The 26,894-nt window shown below is 45.3% G+C and overlaps 1 protein-coding gene across 3 annotated transcripts; it reads right to left on the reverse strand.

Moving 5' to 3' along the window:
• Positions 1 to 9,309: 9,309 nt before the first annotated feature.
• LOC103715255 (oxysterol-binding protein-related protein 1C-like) lies at positions 9,310 to 25,208 on the reverse strand. 3 transcript variants are annotated; one of them, XM_026807754.2, is made up of 11 exons: positions 25,057 to 25,208; positions 24,062 to 24,951; positions 23,575 to 23,931; positions 21,435 to 21,534; positions 18,654 to 19,102; positions 16,620 to 16,775; positions 13,295 to 13,462; positions 13,078 to 13,218; positions 10,685 to 10,915; positions 10,461 to 10,574; positions 9,395 to 9,751 (listed from the first exon to the last, which is right to left on the reverse strand). In XM_026807754.2, exons 2-11 carry the CDS (start codon positions 24,626 to 24,628, stop codon positions 9,584 to 9,586), a joined length of 2,451 nt encoding a protein of 816 aa, XP_026663555.1. In that variant the 5' UTR covers positions 24,629 to 24,951; positions 25,057 to 25,208; the 3' UTR covers positions 9,395 to 9,583. The 3 variants fall into 3 exon arrangements, with proteins under 3 accessions (XP_008801048.1, XP_026663555.1, XP_008801047.1); XM_008802826.3 differs by lacking the exon at positions 25,057 to 25,208 and having other exon boundaries at positions 9,310 to 9,751; positions 21,435 to 21,530; positions 24,062 to 24,528; XM_008802825.4 differs by having other exon boundaries at positions 24,062 to 25,208.
• Positions 25,209 to 26,894: the final 1,686 nt, after the last annotated feature.

Genomic DNA, 26,894 nt, shown 5'->3' on the forward strand with positions numbered 1-26,894 from the left:
CAAACAGGAACCCTTTGGCCAAGTTAAGGGTTTATATGGACCTCTCCAACAGCCCGGATCGGCAAGATAGGATCCCGCCTTCCGTCCAGATAGTGCCACGTGTCGACACCGAAAACCGAAACGGCATATTAAATTTAAATCGACGCCTTGAATGCAGAATTAGGGAAGCGCCGTATCGAATCGCGAAGCCCCATCATGAGCTCATGAAGCGAGGACGCTTCGAAAGCGAAAGGGTGTCGCCCCGTCTCCTCCCATTAAAAGCGCCTTGAAGCGCGCAGAGCGCCAAAATAATTCAAAATCCTCCGGCCCACACCAATGTAGAAAAAACAGTTACTTCCCGCGCCTGAGCCCGCTATCGGCTCGAACTCAGAAGTCGGGAGGTAGTGTTGGGGGAAGATAAGCCGCTCCGAAACACAAGGGTATGCGGTCAGTATGTACCTGAGTACATCCGACCTGAAGACGCTCGACCAGACGCTCTACTGGAAGCCGACCCGAAGGCGTCCGCCCAGGCGCTCCACTGGAAGCCGACCTGGAGGCGTCCGCCCAGGCGCTCGACTAGGTGCCCGACCAGGCACCCAACTGGAAGCCGACCTGGAGGCGCCCATCCAGGCATCCGACCCGAAGCTGACCTGGAGGCACCCGTCCAAACACTCGGCCTGGCGTCCGACCTGGAGGCGTTCGGCCCGGCGTCCGACCTGAAGGCGCCCAACCTGTATACTGCGGTCACATCCATCTACAGTACGATCAGGAACCACACCCTACCGTCGCCCTCAACAATTAATGCGCATGGTCTCTGCAGACATCTGACTTACTCAACAATTAATGCGCATGGTCTCTGCATACCTCCGACTTACTCAATAATTAATGCGCATGGTCTCTACAGACCTCCGACTTACTCAACAATTAATGCGCGTACCTCCAGCTATCTATAGATCTCAAGCCCTCTACGGCAAATCTGCTCGGCAGCGTTTGATCAGCCATGACAACTCCTGGGCTCCGGCCTGATCTCCTATGGCAAGGCATTAATTCGCATGATGCGCTCAATTACACGGTAACTTCGCTCCGTCATATCACAGGTAATTCAAAACCCCACTAAAAAAAGGGAAACCCTTCTATCTTAGTGGGGGTTGGACTCTGAAACTCAAAAACGTACATCTCCTTCTTTCTTCTTCATTAAGCCCCCTCTCTGACTTAAGAATCGGAGTGCCGGCACCGGAAACCCCGGCCACCGGCTTGTCACAGGTCTGCCGGAGGACGCCGCTCGCCGACGGACCGCTTTCTACCACACCGACATCGGAGCTCCTCCTCCTCATCCGACGGTCGTCCTCGGGTCCAATTTCCAGCAACAATGATAAAATTAATATTAAATTTAGTTTTTTCTGAATTGGATTAGACTTGGATACAATTATTATTATTATTATTTGACCTGACGCAAATATTGATTGGGTTTGAACCGTTCCCATCCCCCATCGCATCAGACCTGCTCACAACGCTAAACACGACTATCGTTCTTTGGTATAACAAATGCATATTTAATTTTAAAATGAATGTTTTCTTATATTTTTACCTAAAATAAGAATTTGATTAGATGCCGTATAATAATTATCTGAAACGAGAGGAACTGCAGTACAGTTCATTTTTAAGAGAGATAGTTTTCTTATTTTTCCACCTTGGAGTAGGAACTGAAATAAATGAACACGTTGCTTGAGATAGGTGGATGCATATGATGGCACAACTATTTGAGCCATGCTTAACAAGAACCTCATCATAGCTTCAAATTGATCACCTATCCTCACTGGAAAAGATCCTATCTATTCTTTGACAAATCCATCTATCATCAGAGTACCGTACACAGTCTCACTAAACTCACATAAAGGCGACGGAATCGAAGGAGCAACTTTGCTCCCCGTTCGTTTGGTGCCAACCGCTGTGGGAAGGTGGTTAATGAGGGGAGCCGATGAGCCTACCTACGGAGAAAGAAGAACGGCTAGTTCAGTTAGAGCGAGAAGCTCCAGTTTCAGAGAGAGAAAATTCTAACGGCTAGTCGGCGGCGTCACTATCGGCGCCCGACGAGGCTCCGGCCGTCCGGAGTGACACTCACGGCGGGCGGGCGGGGTGGTGTGGAGCGTTACAGCTTGGTTTCGGCAAGCTTTCCTGGATCGGCAGCTCTCTTCTCGGCTTCCGGCGACCCTCGGGCGGCTTGGGGGAAACTCCATGGATCGCAAGGGGAAGGCACCGATGGAGAAGACGACGGAGCCGACGGGGAAGACGACGGAAGGAACGGCTAGAGGACCGGGTAAGTTTACTAACCCTGGGCGCGGAGGCAAGTCCGGAGCTTGGTCACGGCCGGGGCCGTGGGTTACTCAGTGGCCCACGGCCGCGGAGGTGGAGCGGCTGAGCCGCCGCTTCCCGGACGTCCTCCGACTACCGGAGGAGCCGATAAAGGCGGCCCGGTTGCAATGGGAAGGGCGCGCACTGGTGGCGCGGAGCTTTGGCCGCCGCATCCCGGCGGAGTGGGTGGCCAAAGATGTGGCCACCCGGACTAAATTGAAAGACGTGGTGGCCGTCCCGCTCGCGGACGACCACCTCGCCCTCCGGTTTCGGTCGACGGAGGACCGGGACCGAGCTCTGAGCGCGGGCCCGTGGGTGGTGGCGGGGCAGCTCCTCGCCATGAGCCCATGGGTCCCGGACTTTGAGCCGGATGCCGACACGGTGAAGACGGCCCTCGTTTGGCTGCGCCTGCCCCGACTCCCGCCGGAGTATTGGTCGACCTCGACCATACTCCACATCGCGGCGAAGGCGGGCCGGCCGATCGCGGTGGACGAAGTCACTGAGCAACAGGGGGCCATGGGTTTTGCCCGTGTGAAGGTGGCCATCGACACCACGGCGCCGCTGTTGCCAGGGGTGCTGATCCAGGGAATGACGAGGGTGCGTTGGCAACCCTTCGTTTTCGAGAATGTGCCGGCGATCTGTCCCCGGTGTGGATGCATGGATCATTCGGACGCCGCCGCATGCCATTCTCAGGCGACTGGCCGAGCTGCGAGCGACCCGACCTCGGCAGCGGAGCCCCCTGGGGGCGGGACAGAGCGGCCGCCTCCGGCCACTGAAGAGGAGAACCAAGGGCCAGTGTATGGCCCTTGGATGGTGGCGACACGGCGGAGAGTTCCACGGGAGAACCCTCCGCCGCGACCGGGGGAGATGATCGGGTCCGATAAGGAGCCAGGGCCGTCATCGACCCAGTCGCCACCCCACGCGGTCAACCCGACCTCGCCGGCGTCACCGGCGGACACCGACGGTTGGCAGAAGCCTACAAAAGTTGCGCGCCGCCGGTCGCCGCTGGCCAGTGGGGGGGATAGGCTAGCTCCGGCCGCCCTAACAGGGGCTGCCTGGTTCCCCTTGGCTGGCAACCCGGGACCCGACTCGGTCGAACCGGGGTCGAGCCGGAGAGTCGACCTGGCCGTTTTGGCTGACCCGGCCCCCCCGCGGGCCGACCCTGGGCTCAATGGGGCGGGCGTGGACCGGGCCCAGAACCAAAAACGGCCCAGGCCCCCAGCGAGCCTTGGCCCACACGGGGGCCCGGGCCCGGTCGCCCAAAATACTGGGCAGGCCCAGCGCGCACGGGCCCAGCGGGCTGGGCGCCGTGGCCGTGGGCTGGCCCATTTGATCGGCGCGCCCTGCGCCAACGGCGCGCCGCGCCCCGTCGGCGCGCCGGGCGCGGAAGGCGCGCCGGTGCCTGCGAGCGCGCCCTGCACCGGGTCCGCGTCAGCTACCGCGGGCGTGCCCTGGACCGGGTCCGCGCCTGTGGTCGCGGGCGCGAGCGTGTCTGGCATCGCGGGCGCGCCCACTGTTGAGGGCGCGCCCGATGAGGGGGGCCCCCCTGGTGAGTGGGCCGCAAGCCCTTTGCAACAGCAGGGCCTGCGGGCCCAACTTGCTATTGGGCCGCAGGCCTCGCTAGCTCTGGGCCCGGGAGCTGGTACAGAGGCCCCGGCAACCCAGGATCTGGCGGGTGGGGGCCCACGGGACTCTGCCCAGCCAGCCTCGGGTGCGGAGGACCTGGCTGACCTGTCTCCCTTGGCCCGAGATGAGCTGACCATGGATGGGGGACCTGTGGCACCAGTGGGACCCTTCCAGTTCACCCCACCACGCCAGGAGCTGGCGGTGGTTTTGGGGTCCTTGCAGGCCGACGGCCAGGACCACCCTATGGTGGGTGTGCCGAGCGAGCCGCGACCATGGGATGCGTTTGCAGACCTTGGGGGTGGCCCAGATGGAGTCTTCCGCTTTGGTCCACCTCCCCCGGTTGTGGTGGGGGACCACCCCATCCCACACACCGAGGGGAGCATGGCTGAGGCTCCACCATTAGGAGGGGGTACTGACCACTCTTCTGCTGTGCAACGCATTAGGGCAGCAGTCATGGGGGTTGTATCCACTGCTAGTGGTGAGGAGGAGGAGCGAGATTGCCGGGGTGCCGGGCCTGAGGATGGCCCTGCGACTCTGGGGGAGGATGAGTCTGAGGCCGACTATGTGGACTGTGACCCATGATGATACTTGCTTGGAACTGTAGGGGGGCGGCCAAGCCGTCCTTCATGTCTACTTTCAAACGATTAGTACAAGTCCATAGTCCGGAGATCTGTTTCCTATGTGAGACCCGATTATCTGGCGATGGGCTCAGCCGTTTGAGACGACGCATGGAGAGGGATTGGGAGACCTATGCAGTCGATTCCCAGGGACTGTCGGGAGGTATCTTGGTTTTATGGAGGCGGGGTGTGGCAACAGTCGATGTCTTCCACAACTGCTCCCAACAAGTCATTATGATCATATCACGACCCGACGTCGCTCCATGGGTACTGTGTGGTGTGTATGCTAGTACGGACCACCGAGCTCGGAGAGTCCTCTGGCAGGAGATCACCAATCTGACCGCTCAGGGCATTCCGGCGGTAGCAATTGGTGATTTCAACTGTATCCAGAGTGAGGATGAGAAGCGGGGGGGCGCGGCTTTTACGGATCGAGTGGATAGGAGAGAGTTTCGGGACTTTGTGTCGCGGAATGGCCTGGTAGACTTGGGGTTCACGGGCCCACAGTTTACCTGGTGCAATAATCAGCTGGGCAGAGCTAGGGTTTGGGAGCGATTAGATAGGGCCCTTGCGTCCCCTGATTGGATCCTCCGATTCCCTACTAGCCGGGTTAGCCACTTGCCTCGGATAGCCTCGGACCACTGCCCATTGCTGCTATCCACATCATCTGGCCCTACGCATCGTAGCCCCTTCCGCTTTGAGAAGGTTTGGCTGTCGTATCCCCAGTCTTGGGATGTCGTCCGCGACGCGTGGCGGGTCCCGGTGCACGGCGATGCCATGCAACGGGTCTCACGCAAACTTGAGCTGACTAAACGGCGCCTTCGCCGGTGGAATCGTGAGGTCGTGGGCAATATCTTTCGGCGATTGGAGGGGGTTGAGACTTCGATCGCTGAGTTGCAGAGGAAGGAGGACTTGGGAGGCGTGCTTCCGGAGGACGATATGACTGATCTCCGGGGACTCCTTGCGACTCACCACTCGCTACTACGGCAGCATGAGATTTTCTGGCGACAGAAATCCCGGGTGCAGTGGGTAAGCGAAGGTGATCGTAACACTAGGTTCTTTCATCGGTCGACGGTTATCCGGAGACAGAGGAGCATGATCCACTCTCTGCGAGCTGGGTCTGGACATCGAGTGGAGGGTGAGCCTGCCATCCGGCAGGTCTTGCTCGATTTTTTCCGTACTAGGTGGACGGAGGATGAGGTGGCCAGTGATGGGGACCCTCCTCTGATGGTGGACGTAGGTATTGATGATTCTGAGAGCGTACTCCTGACCTGGCCAGTGTCGGCGCAGGAGGTACAGGAGGCAGTATGGGCCTTGGCCGCAGACAAGGCCCCGGGACCTGATGGTTTCCCCCCGTTTTTCTTTCGGCAGTATTGGGGTATTATCCGACTAGCGGTGGTTGAGGCTATCCAGTGTTTTTTTGACCAGGCAGCTATGCCTGAGGACTGGAAGGCCACCTTTATCACGCTAATACCTAAATGCCAAAATGCGGCCGAACCTTGTCACTTCAGGCCCATCAGCTTGTGTACAACCCTTTACAAGGTTGTCGCAAGAATCATGGTGGGCAGAATGAAACCCCTCCTGCCTGGCCTCATTAGCCAGGAGCAGGGGGCCTTTGTGGCTGGCAGAAATATTTCCCATAATATTATGCTGGCCCAGGAAATGATGTGGGATCTCCAACGCGCTTCGAAACGACACAGTTTGATGGCAGTCAAGCTGGATATGGAACGGGCTTACGACAGGATCAGGTGGAGCTTTCTCCAGCAGGCGCTGGAGGCTTACGGCTTCCCCAGGCAGTGGATCGGCTGGGTTATGGGGTGTGTTCGGGGGCCAAAGTTCTCTATCTTGGTCAATGGCACACCGTCACCTTACTTTGAGTCCTCTATAGGGCTACGACAGGGATGTCCTTTATCTCCCTACTTGTTTATTATCTGTGCTGATATCTTATCTCGGTCTTTGCAGAGAGTGTGCGCTAGCCGTGAGCTGGAGGCCTACACCCCAGCCACGGGGGCTCGCCCTATCTCACATTTACTTTTTGCTGACGACTGTCTTCTTTTGGCCAGGGCACGGACTACAGAGGCTCGGGTCCTTCGCAGGGTGGTAGCGGCATACTGCGCGGCGTCCGGCCAGAGGGTGAATTTTTCCAAATCCACCATCTCCTTCAGCCCCAGCACAGAGAGCGGAGTCAGACAGGAGATCAGAGGGATCCTCCAGATACCGGAGCAGGAAGGGACGCTTACCTACCTAGGCGTGCCTATCACTGGTCGGAGACTGCGGGTGGCAGAGTGCTCCGGTTTGGTACAGCGAGTCCGGAGCAGGCTGGAGGGATGGAGGGCATCATCATTATCCATGATGGGGAGAGTGACATTGGTTAGGACAGTACTGGGATCTCTACCGGTTTACCTCATGGCCAACACAGTGGTTCCCAAGACGATCCTGCTAAGGATCGAGCGCCTTCTTAGGGATTTCCTGTGGGGGTCATACGGTGGAGGTCACGGAGTGCACCTGGTTGCCTGGGAGCAGGTCTGCCGCCCCACTAGTGAGGGCGGTCTGGGGGTGCAGTCCCTTATTGAGAGGCGCGAGGCTTTCAGTGCTCGGCATGCGGCTCGGTTCATCTTGGAGCCACACGGCCTCTGGAGTCAGGTGATGGCAGCTAGATATGGCCGAGGGGTTTCAGGGGTGGCACAGCGGGGCCGCCGAGTATCCTTCATGTGGCGTGAGATCGGGAGACACCTGCCGGCAGTATCAGCACATATCAGGGTTTTGATTGGCGACGGTCGGAGTACTGATGTGGCTAGCGACTCATGGGTGGACTCCCTGGCCCTGAGCCGCTGGCCTACTATGTTTGACACAGAGGCGGTTGAGGGGTTGCGGGTGTGCGATCTCCTTGTACCAGGAGCAGTATGGGATGAGGCCAGACTCAGGCTATTGTTCGGGGTACACCTAGCTGCGAGGATCCGATCCCTCCCGTTACCAGGATGTGGGGGGCCAGATGTCAGGGTGTGGGGCACCTCGAGCCAGGCCAGCGTTAGGTTGGGAGACATCACGCGCGCCATTCAGCCAGGGCATGAGCCGGGGCCGGACTGTACCTAGATTTGGAGGTCCGGACTTCATCCGAGGGTTGCTCTCTTTCTATGGAAGGTGTTCTGGAGCCGACTTCCTACGAGAGCAGAGCTGAGCAGGCGAGGTTGGGGGGTCCCAGCTGAGTGCGGGACGTGCGGAGCTGAGGAGTCAGTGGACCATGTGCTCTTCCAGTGTACATGGGCGCGGACGACATGGCAGTGGGCTGGGATCCCGCGGGGGGCCCGGAGTGAGCGGCTACAGTTTCTCAGGGTGACACGGCAGTGGTTAGCCAGCTTACGGACTCGCGAGGAGGGCATTAGAGCTACTTGCACAGCGCTTCAGATCTGGCTGGCAAGGAATGCCCGCACTCTCGGTGAGCGCAGGGTGTCACCGAGGTTTGTGGCAGAGCTTGCTCGAGCACAGGCTTGGGAGTTCAGACCCGCCCTTTCTACAGATAGACCTTTGATAGCTCGGGACACCTAGGGTTCCCCCCTGCTTCGGCAGCTTCCCAGTTGGTGTTTTTCACCTGGGAGCCCCCACCCCTGAGTTTCCTCAAGATCAACTTCGATGGGTCGGTTCTGGATGGCGGCACGCGGGGCGGTGCAGGCTTTGTCATACGAGGCCCACACTCCAGGGTAGTGGCCGCAGGTGGTTGTCAGTTGTTCGATACATCGGTGCCTGGAGCAGAGTTGCATACCGCCTGGGCAGACCTTCGACATGCGAGGGCAGTTTTGCGGGCCAGCTCGGTTATCTTGGAGGGGGACTCGGCCACTGTTGTCCGAGGGATTCAGAGGGGATTGGGGGGTGAGACCACAGACCATCCCCTGATTCGCGATATTGTGATGATGAGTCAGGGTGGGGCCACTTTGGCCAAACATGTATTCAGGGAGGCCAATGGGGCTGCCGACTGGGTGGCTGGCCATGTGGCCCACCACTCGGAGTACGCCCTTTGGGTAGGAGAGGCGGAGCTGCCATTGGCACTCCGTGAGGTCTTGTATTTTGACTTTATTTGGTGTATTCGTACCCGCACTGTATGAAGCACTCGCTTTCAGCAAAAAAAGGTGGTTAATGAGGGCAGAAATGCTAACTTTGCCTCCAAGGTTCAGGGAAAGAAAAAAAAAAAAACCATGAGTTGGGTAGGTTTTCAAAAAGGTTTTGGCGGAGACGAGCTTTTTTCCTCTCATGATAGGCAGGTTCCGGCTCACGTGCTAAGGCAAGAAAGAGTACAAAGACAATGACTTTTATTAGGTAAAAGGAAATTACTGCCTGGATTGAAGAAGAATCTGTACCATGATGAGAACAGAAGTCATGGTACGATGAGATAAAAAATGGAGACACAATCATGCGGTGAAAGAACTAGCTCACTGCATGGCCTCGGTGACTAGAATTAAGTTTCACTGGAAATGATCAAATTCAACACAAGGAATGCCGGCAAAATCAGAAACAAAAAGAACCGGTTGCTCATCAAACACCTCACGTAATATTAGAGCAGACTCTGAAAGGCCATACTTAACAGAAATCAGGGAACAGAATGAAAGTATGTACATCATTACAGTAAGTATAAAACTATCGTTCTTATCAGATCTGCATGGTAAATTCTAGTATGCAAGACATTACCTCAATAGGATATGTTGATTCTCCATCAAACATAGAAAGCAAGATAGCAGCCGCATGGTTAAAGCAACACCGGTATATTTCTTGACTCTTTCAGCAACCATCTTTGATCTCAATTTCCTCAAATCATTTTGTTGCAGGAGACGGGGAACAAACGAGTTCTTTTATTCTATTAAAAAAAAAGCAATATTGGAAATACCATCTCCCTTGTTTACAAGCCACATGGCACCTTGACTGCTCGAGAATGGCGAGCATGTAGACTGGAATCACAAGATCCCACAAGGAGGGGAAGTGGAAAACAGTAAGAGAAGAGCCTGCCTCTTTTAAACTGGTTGTCAGTCGATTATTTGATCACTGGGGATTTGGCCAAAGATATCAGGGCATCCATCCCAATTGCCCTTTTCCCTGGCCTCCCAGTAACCGCCAATATAGCGATATGTGTCGCTTCCTTTATCTTTTGCAAACCACCGAGGTTTCCAGCCACTTTCCTGCATCTTCCGTGCCTGCATCAACAATGCTAGTCTATCAGGACAGCATCTTAAGATTTTTGAGAACAGATGATGCATCAAAAGTAAAAAGCAGGATATGATGATGCTAGGCGGTGGAAGGTAGCCGCACACAAACCCAACATCCACCCCTCGAGTTTATGTGCTGATGGACAAGGGCATGCCCAAGCAGACATGACAGTATGCTACCAGCCTATCAACTTGCAATACACTGGTATATTGTACCTCCTATAACGTTAGGAGGAAAAATCTTGAGAGGAAAATACAGCAAATATTCAGGTACTATTTACCTAGTTTGATGAGTTGATGCAACACTTAATGTCATTCATCATCTAACTTTATTGATCTGAATAGTGTTGCAAGAACCAAATGCATCATGTGAGCATCAAATCAATCCAATTACCCTAAACAGGCAATAAGTTTAGGGAAAATCGATCCGGGAAAAGCTGCATGTGGTTGTGCACAAACCACTCATCTTTCTTTTTCTTATTTCAATTGCTGCAGAAAACTCATTCATGAGCAACCAGCATTGATGACACGGAGAGAAAGGCGAACAGGCAGTGGATTGTACCAGCCCATTTGCTCACAATCCATAAAATAGAATTACACAAAGATTAAAGGGTTCGCAGATTGAGGACTTCTGATGGTGGCCAACCTCACCAGGAAAAACAAAGTCAGTTTGGAAGAGAATTGGTATGAAATTAACCTGCCGCTGCCTATGTTCTAGTCTCAACTTCTCTGCATTTGCCATTTCATACTCCCCATTCTCCAAGCACCTCTGATCAGGTCTTAGCCTTGAATCTGTGGGTGGCAGCATTTCCTGCTCATCATTTGAGACAACAGCAAATAATGCAACAAGAAAGTTTTTAGTTGTAGAACACTTGTGAACTTGCAAAAGAGAGGGGTGGGGCTGAAGTTAAAGCTTGTCACCTTTAATCCGGGGGTGAGTTCATTCAGTGTAATTGCAAAGCGTGTAAGGTTGTATCTGGTGGGGTTCTTAGGTGGTTTGGCACATTTCCACAGCACACAGGCCTCAGACAATAATTCAGATCCCTTGCCCTTACCTGAGCAATCTCCATGTACAAAATGCATGCTCTCATCCCATTTTCCAAAGAGTGTTGCCACTGTTTTCCCATTCCGATCTTGAATTATGCCATGCACCTGAAAATGCATTTGTAGGTTATGTAACAACAGTATGTTTCATTTGTCAAATTGACAGGACAGATCCACTGGGTTCTTACTCAAGAGGCAAAAGAAAATGTCCCGATCAACAACAATCAACAAAAATGTTACAAACACTAGAGTAATTTAGTTAAAAGAATCTTAAACAATCACGTGTACCCCAACTTCTTTATTTATTTATTTATTTTTGATATGCTCCCCAAATATTACCAAAAAAAGTTAGTGATTAAAAGAATCAATTTACTACAACAATAAATCACAATCACAATCATCTAGCCTTTTCCCAACTGATCAAATTATTACAAGTCAAAAATTAAACCATTGATTGGGAGTCAACTCCTACCATTAGATTGGCAACTACCGGGCAACAAGAAAAAATTAGTACCTTGACTAGTTAGTTCATAATCATCGTAACTCCACAATCTCATGAAAAATAGTTAGCATGCCTTTTAGCATTGCTTGGTTATATAACAGAGTTTGACCAAAGGAGAAGAAAACCAAACTTAGTATAACAAATGCCACATGTGTATGAAGTTTGAATACTATTTTTTTTCCCAGTAATTCTGACTAATAACTAGCAGTCTGCATGACAAAACTAAAGAGGTCAAACATAGTTTGAAGATTATGTGATGATGCAGTGGCAGCATTTACTGAGGAAGTTAGCTGACAAGAGTGCTTCATTGTGCTATTGTTCAATGTGTAAACGAGTTGATTTAACTGTTGAATAAAATAGTCACTTATGCCCAACCTTGAGCACTCAAACATATCAAAGACCAAATGACATTATCGCCTGAGTTGTCATTAGACAATGCTGCTACTGCCTCTCAACCATAGACATCACATGCTGCACAGAACTGTGCTCTTAGGCCATGTATCGACAACAAGGTGACACTACGGCATTTATCAGCAATAACTACTAGATCAACTTCATTGCCAATGATTAGACTTTAGGACTTATAAACACTGGGAACATGTGATCAGCAACACTCATGAGAATATAATATCATGATAGATGGAAATCCTTATTATTTTAATCAGAGGACAAAAGGAAACCAGAGGAGGGAAAATGTTCATTATTTTTGGGTCTAATTTGTTTTCAAATCGGAAGTATGTTAAAACAAATTTTGAAGAACAAGAGCAAAAAAAAAAAGAGGAAAAAATGAGGTAGAGAAAGGTAAGGCCCTTTCTTGCATACTTCCTATTTACAATTAATGTAAATGAAGTCTTCCAGCTTTTTACCCAAAAAAAAGTCTTCCAGCTCTACATTTTTCTGCATTCTCTTCCATGAAGAGCTCCTAAGTAACCTGTAGTTATATTATTGTCCCAAAACCTGTGGTAAGCTTTATTAATACATCCTTAACTACAATTCCTAAGAAAAGCAATTTCTAATCTAAGTGCAAGATTTCCACATACTCGAAACTATTCCACATATTCAAATAGAAAAAAGTATAATGCAAATGACATGACAAAATTACATTTTCCTTGGCTTCTTATTTTATGTCAGCAACAGACATGCACAACCGATCCCCTCAATATGTTGTTGGTTATGGAAAATAACTCATTCCATGTTGTTCTGCAACATGATTGAGCAGAATGCTGCAACCATCTGTTAGCTTGATGTTCACAAATCCATGACTTGTACAAACATCCTGGGCTAATTCTTCTTCGTGAGTAGGTTATATAAGTGCTACTAGAGTTCCAACAAAATAACCTCAATATCATTCTACTTGACTCTAATTTATGAGATATGCTGGCAGACACCTATTCTAAGTATGACTGGTAAAGAAAAAGGGCATCCAATGCACAAGGCTCCCACCGCTAGAGGTCTATGGAGGGTTAGATGTACACAGCCTTACCCTTGCATGCATAGAGTATATTTTCATGTTTTGAATCCACGATACGCACATCACAACAAAGCAACCTTATCATTGCGCCAAGTCCCTCCCTCTTATGATTGGTATAAATGGTTAGCAGATATTGCATATACTTAAAAAATAGCCTAATAAAAGTTACAGACATCGAATTATTTGAAAAAATGATATCAAATAACATAGGTACCGAACAAGGGACGAGACTATATGACTCTTTGATCAATGAGATTTAATTTCAAGAAGCATTACGGAAAAAAAAGAGAGAATCACCTGATGGGGGTTGCGGTCTATTATCGACTGCTCCTTGAACTTCAGTTTACAAGAGTATTCACCATTTCCTTGTATGCGCATAGTACCATAATGATCACAATAAAGTTTTCCCAATATAAGGTTGTAAATGGAAGTTGTCACCTGAAATAGTACTTCTCAGATGTCAAGAAAAAAAACCAAAAATCAGAGTACAATATCTCATGCATAGATCCAATACCTTGCTCCATTGAAAAACTTCACCATCGTCAAACTCAAGTGTTAGAACACCAACAGGATCAAGCTGTATTGATCGACCCCAAAACTTGCTTTTTAAATTACTGTCTCCCCAAAACTTCCATCCATTACCCTCACAGTTACATGCGACAATCATAGGGTGATGACTGACCTGTACAAGTAGTGAAACAAACTACTAACCACCTTGCTGTCTTACAGCCATTCTTCAGTCATGAAAAAGTTCATACAATATGAACACAGTAACAATGCATCAAAATAAAGGAAAAAAAATAAAGTGCAGAAGGGAAGAAAGTAAACAGAAGAAATGATGATGGTAATATAAAAAAAAGAGATAAAAAAAACAAATAGAAGATATGATGAATATGCATCCCAGTAAATAAAGATGAATTTAGTGCATTAAACTACAGCAAAAGAATACAAGCCAAGAAAGGAAAAAGAAAAAAAGAAATGATAATGGTGATACACAAAAGAGCTGAGAAGTGGAACAAGCAAACAAAAGAAATTGTGAATATGCACCCCAGTAATTATAGATAAATAGAAAAGAGGGTGAAAATAAGAGCCTAGCACTGGACAAACTAAGAAACATAACAAATATGGCATGCCTTATGATGACATAGTAGAACCAGTGCATTAAATAGTGTTAAGTTAAGCAACTTGTTGGCATACTACCAATAACTATTAAGTTATAGTATGCAATATCCTTTCTTGCTATTAAATAATATTGGATTTTCTGCCTCATCAGACTGCTAATGCAAAAAAATCAAAACTCGGATTAACCTGTCTGTAGAGGAATAACTTGATGCTTTTAATACTAGTCTGCAACAATCTGGTCAGATCTGATTTCAAGTATCATGTACATCAGATGGGGGGTTTTATGCATGTATACCATCCAAAGAATAATTACTACATATAGGCCTGTAAAATTTGCTATTTGAACACCGACCCTGTAAAACTGCAGGACCATTTGCAAATAGGCCTGATTGCCTTACATAAACCTAACCACCTTCATGTTATGAGCTCATCAAAAGGAGTAAATGATTTAGACAATTTGAATCAACCATATCTAGTAACTCATCTTCTTGTCCACCAACTACTTTTGAGGAATAGTCCCTCTTGACATGTGTTCTTTACCACTAGTGCTGGACTTCCTCCAGCACTAGCTAACACCAAATGATATTCACACATGCAAAAGGCATTTATAAGTAAACATAATGGGTTTTAGATGTATATATGCCAAAAAAAAAAAAGATGCCACCAACTATGTGGGATAGTCCCTACGAAATGTGTTCCTTGACACTAGGGGTGGGTTTGCACCAACCCTAGTCAACACTGAATGATATGAAAGTATGTAAAAGGCATTTATAAATAAAAGCAATGGATTTTAGAGGTGTATATGCAAAACTATTAACAGATGAACTGCATGACGCTAAGCCCATCCAATAACACCATCTTCCTTGCCACCATCTACTTTGAGGGATAGTCCTTATAAGCATGCCTTCCTTAACATAGAAGTGGATTTGCACCAACCCTTGCTAACACTGAAGCATATGCATATATGCAAAAGGCATTTGCAAGGAAATATAATGGATCTTAGAGGTGTATATGCAAAAATATTAACAAATGACATATGTGATGCTAGGTTCATTCAATAACTAAAGGGTATTTGCATGTTAGGAGCAAGACACTTCTAGCCGCAATTCCAGGGGTATTTCAAGTAGGAAGCTATTACCACACTCTTAGTAAGTGTTTTTCTCATCATTCCATGAATGCTACAACTTGACAAATAAAATTTTGTCGGTAGTGGCTTTAGTTGAAAAAATGCCGTCAAAGGTGGTCAGGTGCATGGGCAGTACAATTGCTCAAGCGACTGCCGCTTTTGGGGTCCCAAGCAATGCGACTACCTAGACACCAAGTTTGGCATTTAAGCATGCACTTCCATGTCTTAGGGCCATGTAGTAGTCACAAAGCTGTCTTGGCTTAGCCTAGCTTGGAATCTTTTAAAATATTTTCCTGTATCAAGGTTCGCTGTACCGGTACTGGACTCCGTACCGTTACCACACTAGCATAGTATCGGTATAATACAATACGAGATTTTTTTGGCATACCGAAGGTCGGTATGTCATCCGTACTAGTACCGAACTGGTACGGTACAGTACGGTACATCCGGTATGGTACAACATACCATGTTCTATATATACTTTTTAAAAGATAGGTAGCTCCTCTTGATAGTTGCACTAGATTCTAGAGAGAGAGAGAGAAGAGGAGTGCAGAAATATATGATGGGAATATATACCAGTTAACTTCTATGAACACATTCTTCTTTGTAAATTCATCCTTCAAATGCTCTACATAAGTTTTTAAATTGAGAAGCAAGAAAAGAACACAATCTAAAGGTGTGCATCCATTTATCAGAATGTTTTACCAGTCCATGAGATACAAACCATTTATCACTTGTCCCCTCTTAAATTGAGTCAAACTACCATTTATTAAATACCCTTTCAGTATCCAGATGTTTGATAAGTAACAGGCTACCAAAAGCACCTTATCATCAGATAATCATACAATTTAGACATTTTTTGTATCATTCCTCTAAATGCTAATACCAGAAGTTTCATAATATGTTATTAGCAAAACTATTGAATCTGTACATGGAACTATAGATTGTCACATCCATAGGAGTCTCATGGATGGTCATTTACTATCCGGAAACCCGAAGGATGGTAAAAGAGAGGCCATCCCTAAGGGAGCGTGGATGGAGGTTACGAGAAAGGATGTGAAAATTTGAAATAGACTTTGGATGCAACCATTTCTAGGAATGACCGGTGAAAAATTCATAAAGCAAACTAAAAAAGTATGGATAATAGTTCGTGTTTATGGTTATAAATAAGTAATAATTTTCTTCAATTTACATAACTAGTTTTGGAATTTCAACTGTAACCCCTGAACTAAGATACTGCTTCAATTAATGTGAGCATGGAAAGTAAAACAATAGAAAACTTGCAAAAGGATGCCAGTGAGCAGTGACAGCAATATTTGTGTAAAAAAACTGCTATTTATATATTTAAATCTTAGGAGATATGGTGGCAATGCCACTATCCAAGACAAACTTAGGATCTCTCCACTGAGGATGGAAGGGGTGCCAACATGCTGAGATAAGTCTGATCGTCTCACTCTCAGTTTTTAAAATTTAAATATACTGAAAAGAGCAACATTCCAGATATAACAACAAAGGTAGGATCACCGAATCTTGATTCCAGGAATAGATAAAAAATTGATATCAATAATGGAAATACATTAGTTAACCAAACCTTTTCTGAGAAAAACCGGAGGCCTTTGTCTGGATAATGAGCCTCATATGTTTCCCCCAAAAGTGGATTGAAAGGCTTGCAATGTCTGCCATCAGTTGAAGAATATCCAGAAACAGCAAATGCAGCAACATTAAGAATCCTCATAAGACTATTTCCCTAGAAAGTACATCAAGATTCAAATATTAAATGAATTTGTAAAATAATCCTGCCAACAACATGAGCAGGACACCACTGCATATGACATTAGACTGTGTAGTTCTAAAGCAAAAAGTTGCATGTCATTAACCATGATGGTGATCATTCTAATGATTACTTTTATACAAAATAGGGTACTCCAAAAAGTTTATAAGTACCTTGTAATATAATTAGACTAGTAACATTAGTTCTACAACACAGAATGCACTCAAAAGTCCAAACTACCATTCACAGAAAGCCCTTTTACATATTCTTTGTCAAATCAAAATTATTTAAGTTACAAAAGTTTACATCCGTATACAAGTACCCTGGACTGAATATCTAGAAGGCATTGTATCTGTATTAAAAAACATATCTTACAAGGAAAACTCTTTAAAACATATTGGCGCTGCTGGTCAGAAATTAGAGAACAATAAGAATATTTCTAAATGAAAGCATTCTAGAAGATGTTGGAATGGCAACTTTGAGTCAGCACATGGGCGCAAACTTCCCACAGTCACAGGAGTGTTGTGGTTATTTACAACCACAAAATGGATAAATCTGATTCCACCCTACATATCGAATCATGTATAATCGGGGAAATTGCATCCGTGAAAGGTTAGGAACATAAATATCTTCAAGCATATTCAAATAAATCTTGAATCAAGTTTCTCTTTGAGGTTAACTAAAAAAACATTCTTACACACCAAATCCCAAGTATTTAACTACAGAAGCACACATATTTCAGTAATCCACAGTAAAAAAAAAAAGAATAGGTCCAACCTATTTAAATATATCATCTACCACAAAATTATTTAGCAGCGAAATGCCAAAGATTATGGTCCTGTTCCTTCCTCTTTGACCTTGAAACTTCCATGAAAGTTGTCAAGATTTTTTTTTTACTATTTTTATGTTGGCTTGCCTCTTTAATTAGACTTTTGACTCCAAAATCTTGAAAATATATGCCCTACCAAAACATAATCCTAAACCCCACATCAACTGTTTAATCAGACACCTTACATAAAAATTCATGTTCATCACTCTGTTTAGATAATTTAACCCATGATCATATGAAGTTGCTCAGAATAACTTAACAGATTAAGGAATATTGAGACATGAAAATTTCATGTATTAATATGGGAATACAAGTAATTGTCAAGAGCAACTATACATGAACCAAAAAGCAGAAGTGATTAGTTTGAGAGGAATTTCAAAATGGCAAGTCAAATGGATGCAAGAGCTTCATTGTTATGGAGATCTTCAAAAAATGACGCACGATAACAACCAAAATACTCAATGTATCATGACATTTCTGCAAACCAATCACAACTGTATATTCGAATATAATCAACAAACCATATCCCATCACAAATCACCACATTCTGCACCATTATTTGGTTGCTAATGTTGGAAAAACAAGTACTTGATACAGAAATCCACATGCAAGTATAAGGTGAATGTTCATAAATTATGAAAATGGAGAATAGACAGGAGAACTACACAACAGCAATAGCACTCATGTTTGGCAATCCATAAGCCAATTGCTTAGCCATACCCCTTAACACATAGAGCAAGCATACTTGTACACCATATGCTATAGTAACTTCAATTCCCAATTATTTAGATAATAGAAACCTTTATGCAAAATTGAATCATTATTTTTGTTTTTTTTTATAATCGTGAAAGACTTTCATTGCAAATGTCAGCATTAGAAGATATAATACAAAACAAAAATAGGGATGATAGAAATAACAAAAAAATGAAAGATTTTTCACTATTTCTGATGCCTAAAATTGAACTATCATTCGTACATGAATCACCAAAATAAATAAAAAAATTTCAATGCATGTAAGAACCTACCTTCGTGCCCCACTCATGTGCACGGTCAAGAAGGTATGAGTACTCCAGATCTTCAAAACATTTCTGTAAAGATGATAGTGGTTCGTTAAAATACACAGGAAGACAAACTTTGGTGAGATCCTTTCCAATGTTATCCTTAATCATCGACCAGAGGCTCACTCCTTTCTCTTTTTCAATTGGATCAGGCAACTTTTTACGTCTCCTAACATATGGGTAGTTAGTTCCCATGGTCTTCATCGAAGAGTCAACACCATCAACCTGATCAACTCCATAAAGTTCCTCATCATCGGAATCAATTTCAGATTTATGATATTCAGACTCACTGCTTTTAAAAGAACTTGATGAGAGAAAATCTCGTGTATCAAAAAATGTGTTTTCTTCATCATCAGTCTCCTCTTCAGCAGCATCATGCCTTTCATTCTCATCCTCAGTTTCACTAGCACTTCCTTCTGAACAAAGCATGTCCCACAAATAAGTACAATTGAAAAACCACATGATCAGCTATGGAAAACAAAAACATGCACACATTACGGATTCAAGACATAAGACCAAACTTAATATTGTGAAAGGCCAAAAAAAGGATCATGCACCATTTTTCATAGTACAACAAATTTCCTTGGAAGAATACCATCCAAGGTCTGCAGTACCAAGTTCTCTTTAAAAAAATCCAAAAATGGGGCCCCTGTGTCGGAATTTGGATGTGGGAGTGTGGCAGCATCTAGGAAGTGGGTGAGGGTGTTAGACCTTGAAGACACCACACATATATGCAGACCCATAAAACAACCATAAGTAAACCATATATGGTCCACACTGAACAACTCTACCTTTTTTTGTAATTAACATCAATTTCAACTTATAAATGGATCAGTGACTGAGATCCCACTCAATTTGTTAGGAAGCTTCAATATATGGGATGAAAGCATTGGAAAAGTAATTGTGGATCTTATTTTATTTATTGCCAAATGAAAATTGGATCGTCTTCTGTCCAAATAACACTGTAATTATCGCAGTAAAAGAGCATCCAAGTACTGATCGTGATGCCCAATTCAGAGATAAGGCGATAAAGCCATAGAAACTCCACTACGATGTGAAGCACTGCATGCCACCTGGCTACACTAGGATCAGTGAGAATGTCTAGCTTCTTAATCTTCTCAATGATGTCAAAGGTCTTGGGGAAACCAATCCCATAATCATAAAGTTAAATGGTTCAATAGGAAAATGCATGAACGTAAAGCTTTAGCAAGGACGATGCAAAAAATATTAAATGTATGACCGATACGAAGTATGTAAGCAAGGAAATAACTTGGATACAATACAATATTCAGGATTCAAACAAGTCAAATAAACTAGACAAACCAAATAACTACATGAGGAATTAAGAAAAGATTCTCCATTGATTATTTGGCAATGATTTAGTATTTATTTCATGTATATTTTCTAGGGTATACTGGAATTTTCCACCAGCAATACACATGATTTTTCACTTTCGGACGGGTGCATAACCAAATGAGGCTTTTTGAAGAGGACTTATGTAAAAATTTTTGAAGGAATAAATTCTTAAAATATTATGGTTATTTTACTTTTTGTTTACAGGATGTCATTCCTCATCAAAACATATGGAAATATATGCAAGTTTCAAATCTTTGTAGGAGCATATGCATAAGCTTCAGATTTTTTTAGGCACACACATGAAAGTTTTCAGATATTTGAACAAATATATTTACAACTTTCAGACAGGTGCATAACCAAATGAGGCTTTTTGAAGAGTACTTATGAAAAAAAAAATTGAAGGAATAAATTCTTAAAATATTATGGTTATTTTACTTTTTGTTTATAGGATCTCATTCCTCATCAAAACATATGGACATATATGCAAGTTTCAAATCTTTGTAGGAGCATATGCATAAGCTTCAGATTTTTTTAGGCACACACATGAAAGTTTTCAGATATTTGAACAAATATATTTACAACTTTCAGACGGGTGCATATAACCAAATGAGGCTTTTTGAAGAGTACTTATGTAAAAATTTTGAAGGAATAAATTCTTAAAATATTATGGTTAATTTACTTTTTGTTTATAGGATGTCATTCCTCATCAAAACATATGGAAATATATGCAAGTTTCAAACCTTTGTAGGAGCATATGCATAAGCTTCAGATTTTTTTAGGCACACACATGAAAGTTTTCAGATATTTGAACAAATATATTTACAATTTTACTTTTTGAGGGACAAAAAAAGCAAAGAAGCACTTTCTAAATAGTACATATCCTTTTTTTATTTTTTATTTTATTTTTTGCAGAAATGATGTGGGTAAGCCTCCTTCCGCCCCCCAATTTCTTTCCTATTGATGTGAATCAAAAAAATAACCCTTTAATTATTTCACTTCAGTTGTTTCTTTATGTGTAGAAGAATGAAGGGACAAAAGTGCACAATCAGTTCACTCTATCATTAATTTTATATATGAAAAGAAACGCATTGCAAGATCCATCCACCATACATGCCAAGGCTTTTGCCTACACATAGTTAAGCAGATATTAATGGCCCTTCACATTTTCCCATTGAGTATATTCCATTACGTAAAGCATGAGTCCGATTACAGTCAAGAATCAAAGCTTTTATTCAAACTTATAGATCACAAAAATAAAAAAGAACTATAACTGTTGATCTTTCTCACCCAAAAAAAAATCATATGATAAAATCATCAAGCAGGGTACAATACTATTATTACACAAGAAAATAAGCAGTGGGATATGACAAACTATTCTACCATTCATCATACCGCTAAATTTCTCATGTATTGATATAAAAGCAGATCCATCCTCTTTTGACTGTCTTTGGCTCTCATCAACAAGGGTATTCTCCAAATCAACCTTTTCTGTCTACATAACAAGGCATCAAAGAGTAGTTTTTAAGTAGACAAATTAGACATATAAAAAAAGATTATCTTGTTAAGCAAACCAAAAATTGCCATGTAAATAAACAGAGGCTACATCCTTGTCACTACTAGATGGAGTATACAAGCATAAGAATAGGAGGGAAAAGCTAGTTGCACAGAATGCAGCATAAAAATAGAAGGGCAATGCTAATGTATAGAATGCAGCAGTGGACTGCATAGAAGCAATCAAATGCTAATAGGTAGCAAATAGTATAAATGAGAGATGCAGACAACTTAGCATTAGTCGATGAGTACAAATGTTTTAAGTTGTAACATAGATAACAATGCCATTTTCTTCATTGCATTTAATTGGTTCATGTATATCTTCAAAAATATTCCTCAAACTTAATGAATAAGTAAGCCTTATCAAAAAAAAAGTACATTACATATTTAGTTTTATAGAAGCCACTGTCTTCTAACTACGGGCAATTTCTATAAAAGAGTTACCAGCTAAGCCAATGTTTTTGTTCTCTCTCTTTTTTTTTGCTTTTAAGCTAAACATAAGTTTTAAGTTGGAACCCATGCACAAGGACTAACGAGATATATGGAGAACATAAAAAAGTCCTATTTTTCTAACAATAACAAATTCAACTGAAACCATATCAGTATGAACTACACTAGTATTCTATATAATTCTTAATTAATCAGAGGATCAAAATTAAGTTACCATACTCACCCCTTTATGCAGGTTTGACATTCATTTCTTTTTTTTTTCGGGCGCGGCGCGCGCGGGGCCGGGGGGGGGGGGGGATTTTCCCAATTTCTATCATGGACTATCCATAAAAAAAATAATAATAATAAAAAAATCAACCTTCACCCTCATCAAATTTCAGCAGCAGATTTTGACTTTTCCAATTTCCTAAAAATAGATGGTACTTACGAAAAATAACTTAACATACACACTGATTGGTTTCTCCACCAGTTCCTCACCTGCACTTGTCCAACATCATCCCAATTGGAATAAAGAAAAGGTAGGAAAGATGATAATGGAATAAGGAGAAAAAGGAGAGCCTTGGATGCACACAGGTTGCTTACATTTTATTAGAAGAATTGTGGAGCGAAAAAAAAAGAGTAACACCTCTTTAACATGTGTCTTGAACTTTGTGCCATTTTTCCTAGAGTCTAGACTTGAGGTGCCATATCTTTCTCCAATTTTTAGTTGTTTCCTAACTAAATAACTGAATACAAAATGAGGTCTGTCATGGGGTGATCTTTGGTGAGGATAGGTTGAACTTGTTGAGAAGTCCCATCAAGGTTATATTGAATATATAACTGGGTTATGCTGCAACATCTGATGTCGCCCAGATCTTTGAACATAGTGACAGAATGGATTTGTAAATGTCAAGCAAATAAGTAGAACTTTCAGTTTTGATTATTCCACATGCAAAAGTTTGGAAGTATTCAGACTCAGAGAATTTTGTTAATCCTGAAGTTAGCCTTACAATTTTCATTCATTTCAGAGCATTCCTCATGCAGAAGTTTGAATTTGGAACAGAGAATTTACATGAAAACAATAATTAATATAAAATTTGGTGATACACACATCTAGATGAAGCATTCTTAGCATCAAACAGTATCTAGTGGAAAGGAGGTTGCTTCACACAATCTCTAACAAATGCGACTGATACTAAACTAATACTGGAATGAATGGGAAAGAACTGTATTAGAAGTTCGGTCGGAAATCTAGACTAGCGCACGCATTATCACAAAATGCTCATGAAAACACTATGATAATCAATAAATTGAAAACCCACGATTTAAAGAACTACTTATGAACATCATGTCTGGTTTGATTGGAAATATCAACGGATTATACTGATTGTCCTTTCTACAAAGTGCACTGAATTCGACTAATTCTTGGCAACAATTTCCATAAGGCAAGATCAGGTACAGAGAACGATAAAGAAAAGATTGCAAATTTCTGTAAAGATCCAACATTGGAGAATAGGAAGAAGAATGATGAGAAAGAAAGGTCCTGTTATACCTCTAAATGGCGGAGGGTGTCCAGGAGGAGGGACTGCTTCTGTTTCAGGACCACGAGCTGGTTCTGCAGCGCAGCAAACTCGGTCCTCATGATATGTTCGCTGTCCTGGATGGCGGCCTCGCTGACGCCCTCCTCTTGCAGCCTCTGCCGCAGCTTCTCCGTCGAAACTGACACGTTCTCCAGCGGGGCCATCAGCTCGCTGTTCGACATCCTCGGGAACATCTCCTTCACTGCCTGCAGCGCCTCCATCCATGCCGCCCTGTCCTCCCTCGTATCCGCCCTCAGGTGCAGCCTCTTCGTTCCCGTAAAGATCGAGAATCTCCTGTCGTCCGATTTGCTCTCTCTAATCGATGAAACCTAAACAAACAAAGATCCATATACATCTTTAAAAAAAAAAAAAAAATCAAGAAGAAGAACAAGGAAGGAACCAAGACGGGAAAGGATCCGAAGGGTGGGTAAGGAGAGGAGGGATTGGTTTCTTCCTTGCCTTAAGGTGGACTTCGCCGAAGGGTTTGCGGGGTTGATGGGATTGGCCGTTCTTCCTGCGGGACAGGCGGCGCCTCGACTCCTCCCCGATGACCTTGGACCCCTTCTCGGTCTCACAGTTGACCTCAATCCGATCGGGCCCGTGGATCTTGTAATAGGAGAGGACGCCGTCCTGGAGGACGAACCACCGGGGCCTCCACCCCTTGCCGTAGTTGACCCATTTATAGAGGATCCCGGCGATCCCATTGCCGACGATATCATTTATCTTCACCTCTCGGTGGTCCCCGGCGTAAAGGAGGAGGCCCTCGAGTGGCGACGTGGATCGCTGGTGGCCGGCGGCGAGGTCCGAAGTCGCCGGCCTGTCTCCGCCGCATCCGGCGTGGGCGGGCCAGCGGAATCCGTTGTGCTGATGGTAGGGGGAGGCGTCGCGGCTCCGGGAGGCGGCAGCGGATGCGGAGTCGTAGCAGACGGGGGGAGGGGGCATGGAAGGTCGGAAGGGGTGCGAGGTAGCGGCCGCGGCAGCAGCGGGGGAGACGGGGACCGTCGGGGCGCAGCAGAAGGGATTCATCCAAACACCAAGGGGAGGAAAGTAGGGGAGGTGAGTGGGTTCGTGGATCACGGGGGCGACGGAGGCGGCGATGAGGGCGGGGGTGGATCGCCCCCACGCGTTGCTGCGTTTCCAGGCGACGACGGAGGAGGCGGGCGGTGGTCGCTCGACGTGGCCGCGCAAATCGTCTGCTGCTGTTTTGATCTTTACAGACTGTTGCTTAATAATAACAATAATAATAATCTCTTACCAATAGCGAGGGCGAACTACGGGCATCTAGAGTTTTTTTTGGGGGAGCGGGGGGCTAGATTGTAATATACTAGAGGCAGGAAGCGAGACTCCTCCTGGGCCGAAACCGGATTTTATTAATTGAAGTATAAAGTGAAAATGAGAAGAACAAAGTTGTTAATTGCAAGGCAAGTTTTTGACGAAGGAGAGTTGATCTGGACCTTCCAACTCCGGGGCCATGCGAAGAGGAAAACTCGTGGCGCATCACATGCTATGTGGGGAAGAGAAGGATAAGAGGCCCGACCACCGGAGTCCGGACCACTTCTCTCTCGCTTAGCAGAGAGTTCGCTGCCGGCGCTCCGTATCCGAACGGCAGCTCGGCCGATCAAATACACCGACGCGTGGCGCGAGGGAACACCTCGGATTGACCGGCCCACTCGGTTTTTATTAAAATAGTTCTACTTCTGCAATTTTCTCGTGTCTATCTATAATTTTAGGTAGGAATTACACCATGATATGTGTATCGCACGGCATTAATCACAGCCGTTGGTTTCTGTCGGGTCGTCACTCTCCACCATGAAGGACTTCTATAATTATTCCGGGGCCAGTTTGTTGGGATGACCAAAAGCGTTTTGGAGACGTGATTCGTGATTTCGTCAGCGCGGACTCGATACCGCGTAGCCTTTTTGTTCGTCGCGTTTTATACCCGGAAACATCTAAATTGACTAGAAGGTTAGCTTACCTCGTAGGCAACCATCTCTAAAAAGTCTTTGGATTCCGCTGTTAAACTTTGATCAAGATGGGCCGTCGTCGTTAAACGGCAGGCTCAGAGAAAATCACATGCACGCTCAGGTGGTGGGCCCGAGGTGGTATAGGTTCCTGATTTTGACGCGGCTCTCATCTGGTCCACTTATCAGCGGTCGAACGGAATATGGACGCCTGATTCGGTGTACCTCTGAATCTCTTTGATGGCTAGCCAGCGAGCCTGCTTTAAATAAAGGGAGCGGATCAGCAAAGGGAGATTCGGTCGGGATGCTTTGCTCCAGTTTGACCCGATCGGCCGGCCGTCACGTGGCGAGGCGGGTACGGCCGGGCCGGCCCGCTGTCGCCCGGTACTTTGGAGTTTTGGACGGCGCGCACCCACGGGAGGGGGCCCTTCGGTTTCTGCTGCTGACGGCGGTCTGGGAGTGCACCAGGCCGGCCGGGGCCCACGGGCCGGCCGCGTGCGAAGCCACAGGGGCGCTTCGGACCGGAGGAGAGGCTCTTCGAGCCGGACACTTGAGTACTCGCCCGCCGTCCCTGGTGGGAGCCGTACGAGTTGCGTTGCAAGATGAGCGGACCAGTAGCGGCGCATCCAGAGGGGAGGCCACACCATGTTTTCTTGTGGGTTAAACCGGATACATCGTACCATTTTAGATACATCCACAAAAAATAAAATAAAAAATAATAGAAGAGGAGATAAGATTAAGTTATAAAGTCAAGTACCAAAATATTGTACAATAAACAATGCAACCTCATTAGTAGCCTCATTTGTCTTGCAATATACACAGGTGACTTGGATACCCACATATTTCGTCAACAGATTGTAGATATTCTGCAGCAGTGGATGCTTGTCTTTAGATCTAGTATAACCCTAAATCTACCCAATCACCATCATCGGGTTCCCTACCATATGAATCCTATCCACTCTTAGAGGACGACTTGGTAAGCAAGCAACAAATTATACAGGCACCAATTTTCAGTTTTTTCTCTTTTTTCTTTTTAAGTTTAGTGACAGTTCATCAAAAATTGTCTAAAGTTACTAAATCGAGCACGTGCATTTTTATAAGCCACACGTAAATAATACTTTCTCAGACGGCCCTGACTTCAACTCTAGAAATGAATGTGTCGTAGAGCCAACATACTCCTAATGACATAGACTCATCCATCCCATCGATGTTAACCGATTGTAGATATTCTGCGGCAGTGGATGCTCGTCTTCAAATCTAGCTTGGCCCTAAATCTACTCAATCATCGTCGCCGAACCTCCTATCATATGATTCTATCCGCTCTCAGAGCG

Source organism: Phoenix dactylifera, chromosome 8 (assembly GCF_009389715.1).
Source record: "Phoenix dactylifera cultivar Barhee BC4 chromosome 8, palm_55x_up_171113_PBpolish2nd_filt_p, whole genome shotgun sequence".
NCBI classification, from domain to species: Eukaryota; Viridiplantae; Streptophyta; class Magnoliopsida; order Arecales; family Arecaceae; genus Phoenix; species Phoenix dactylifera.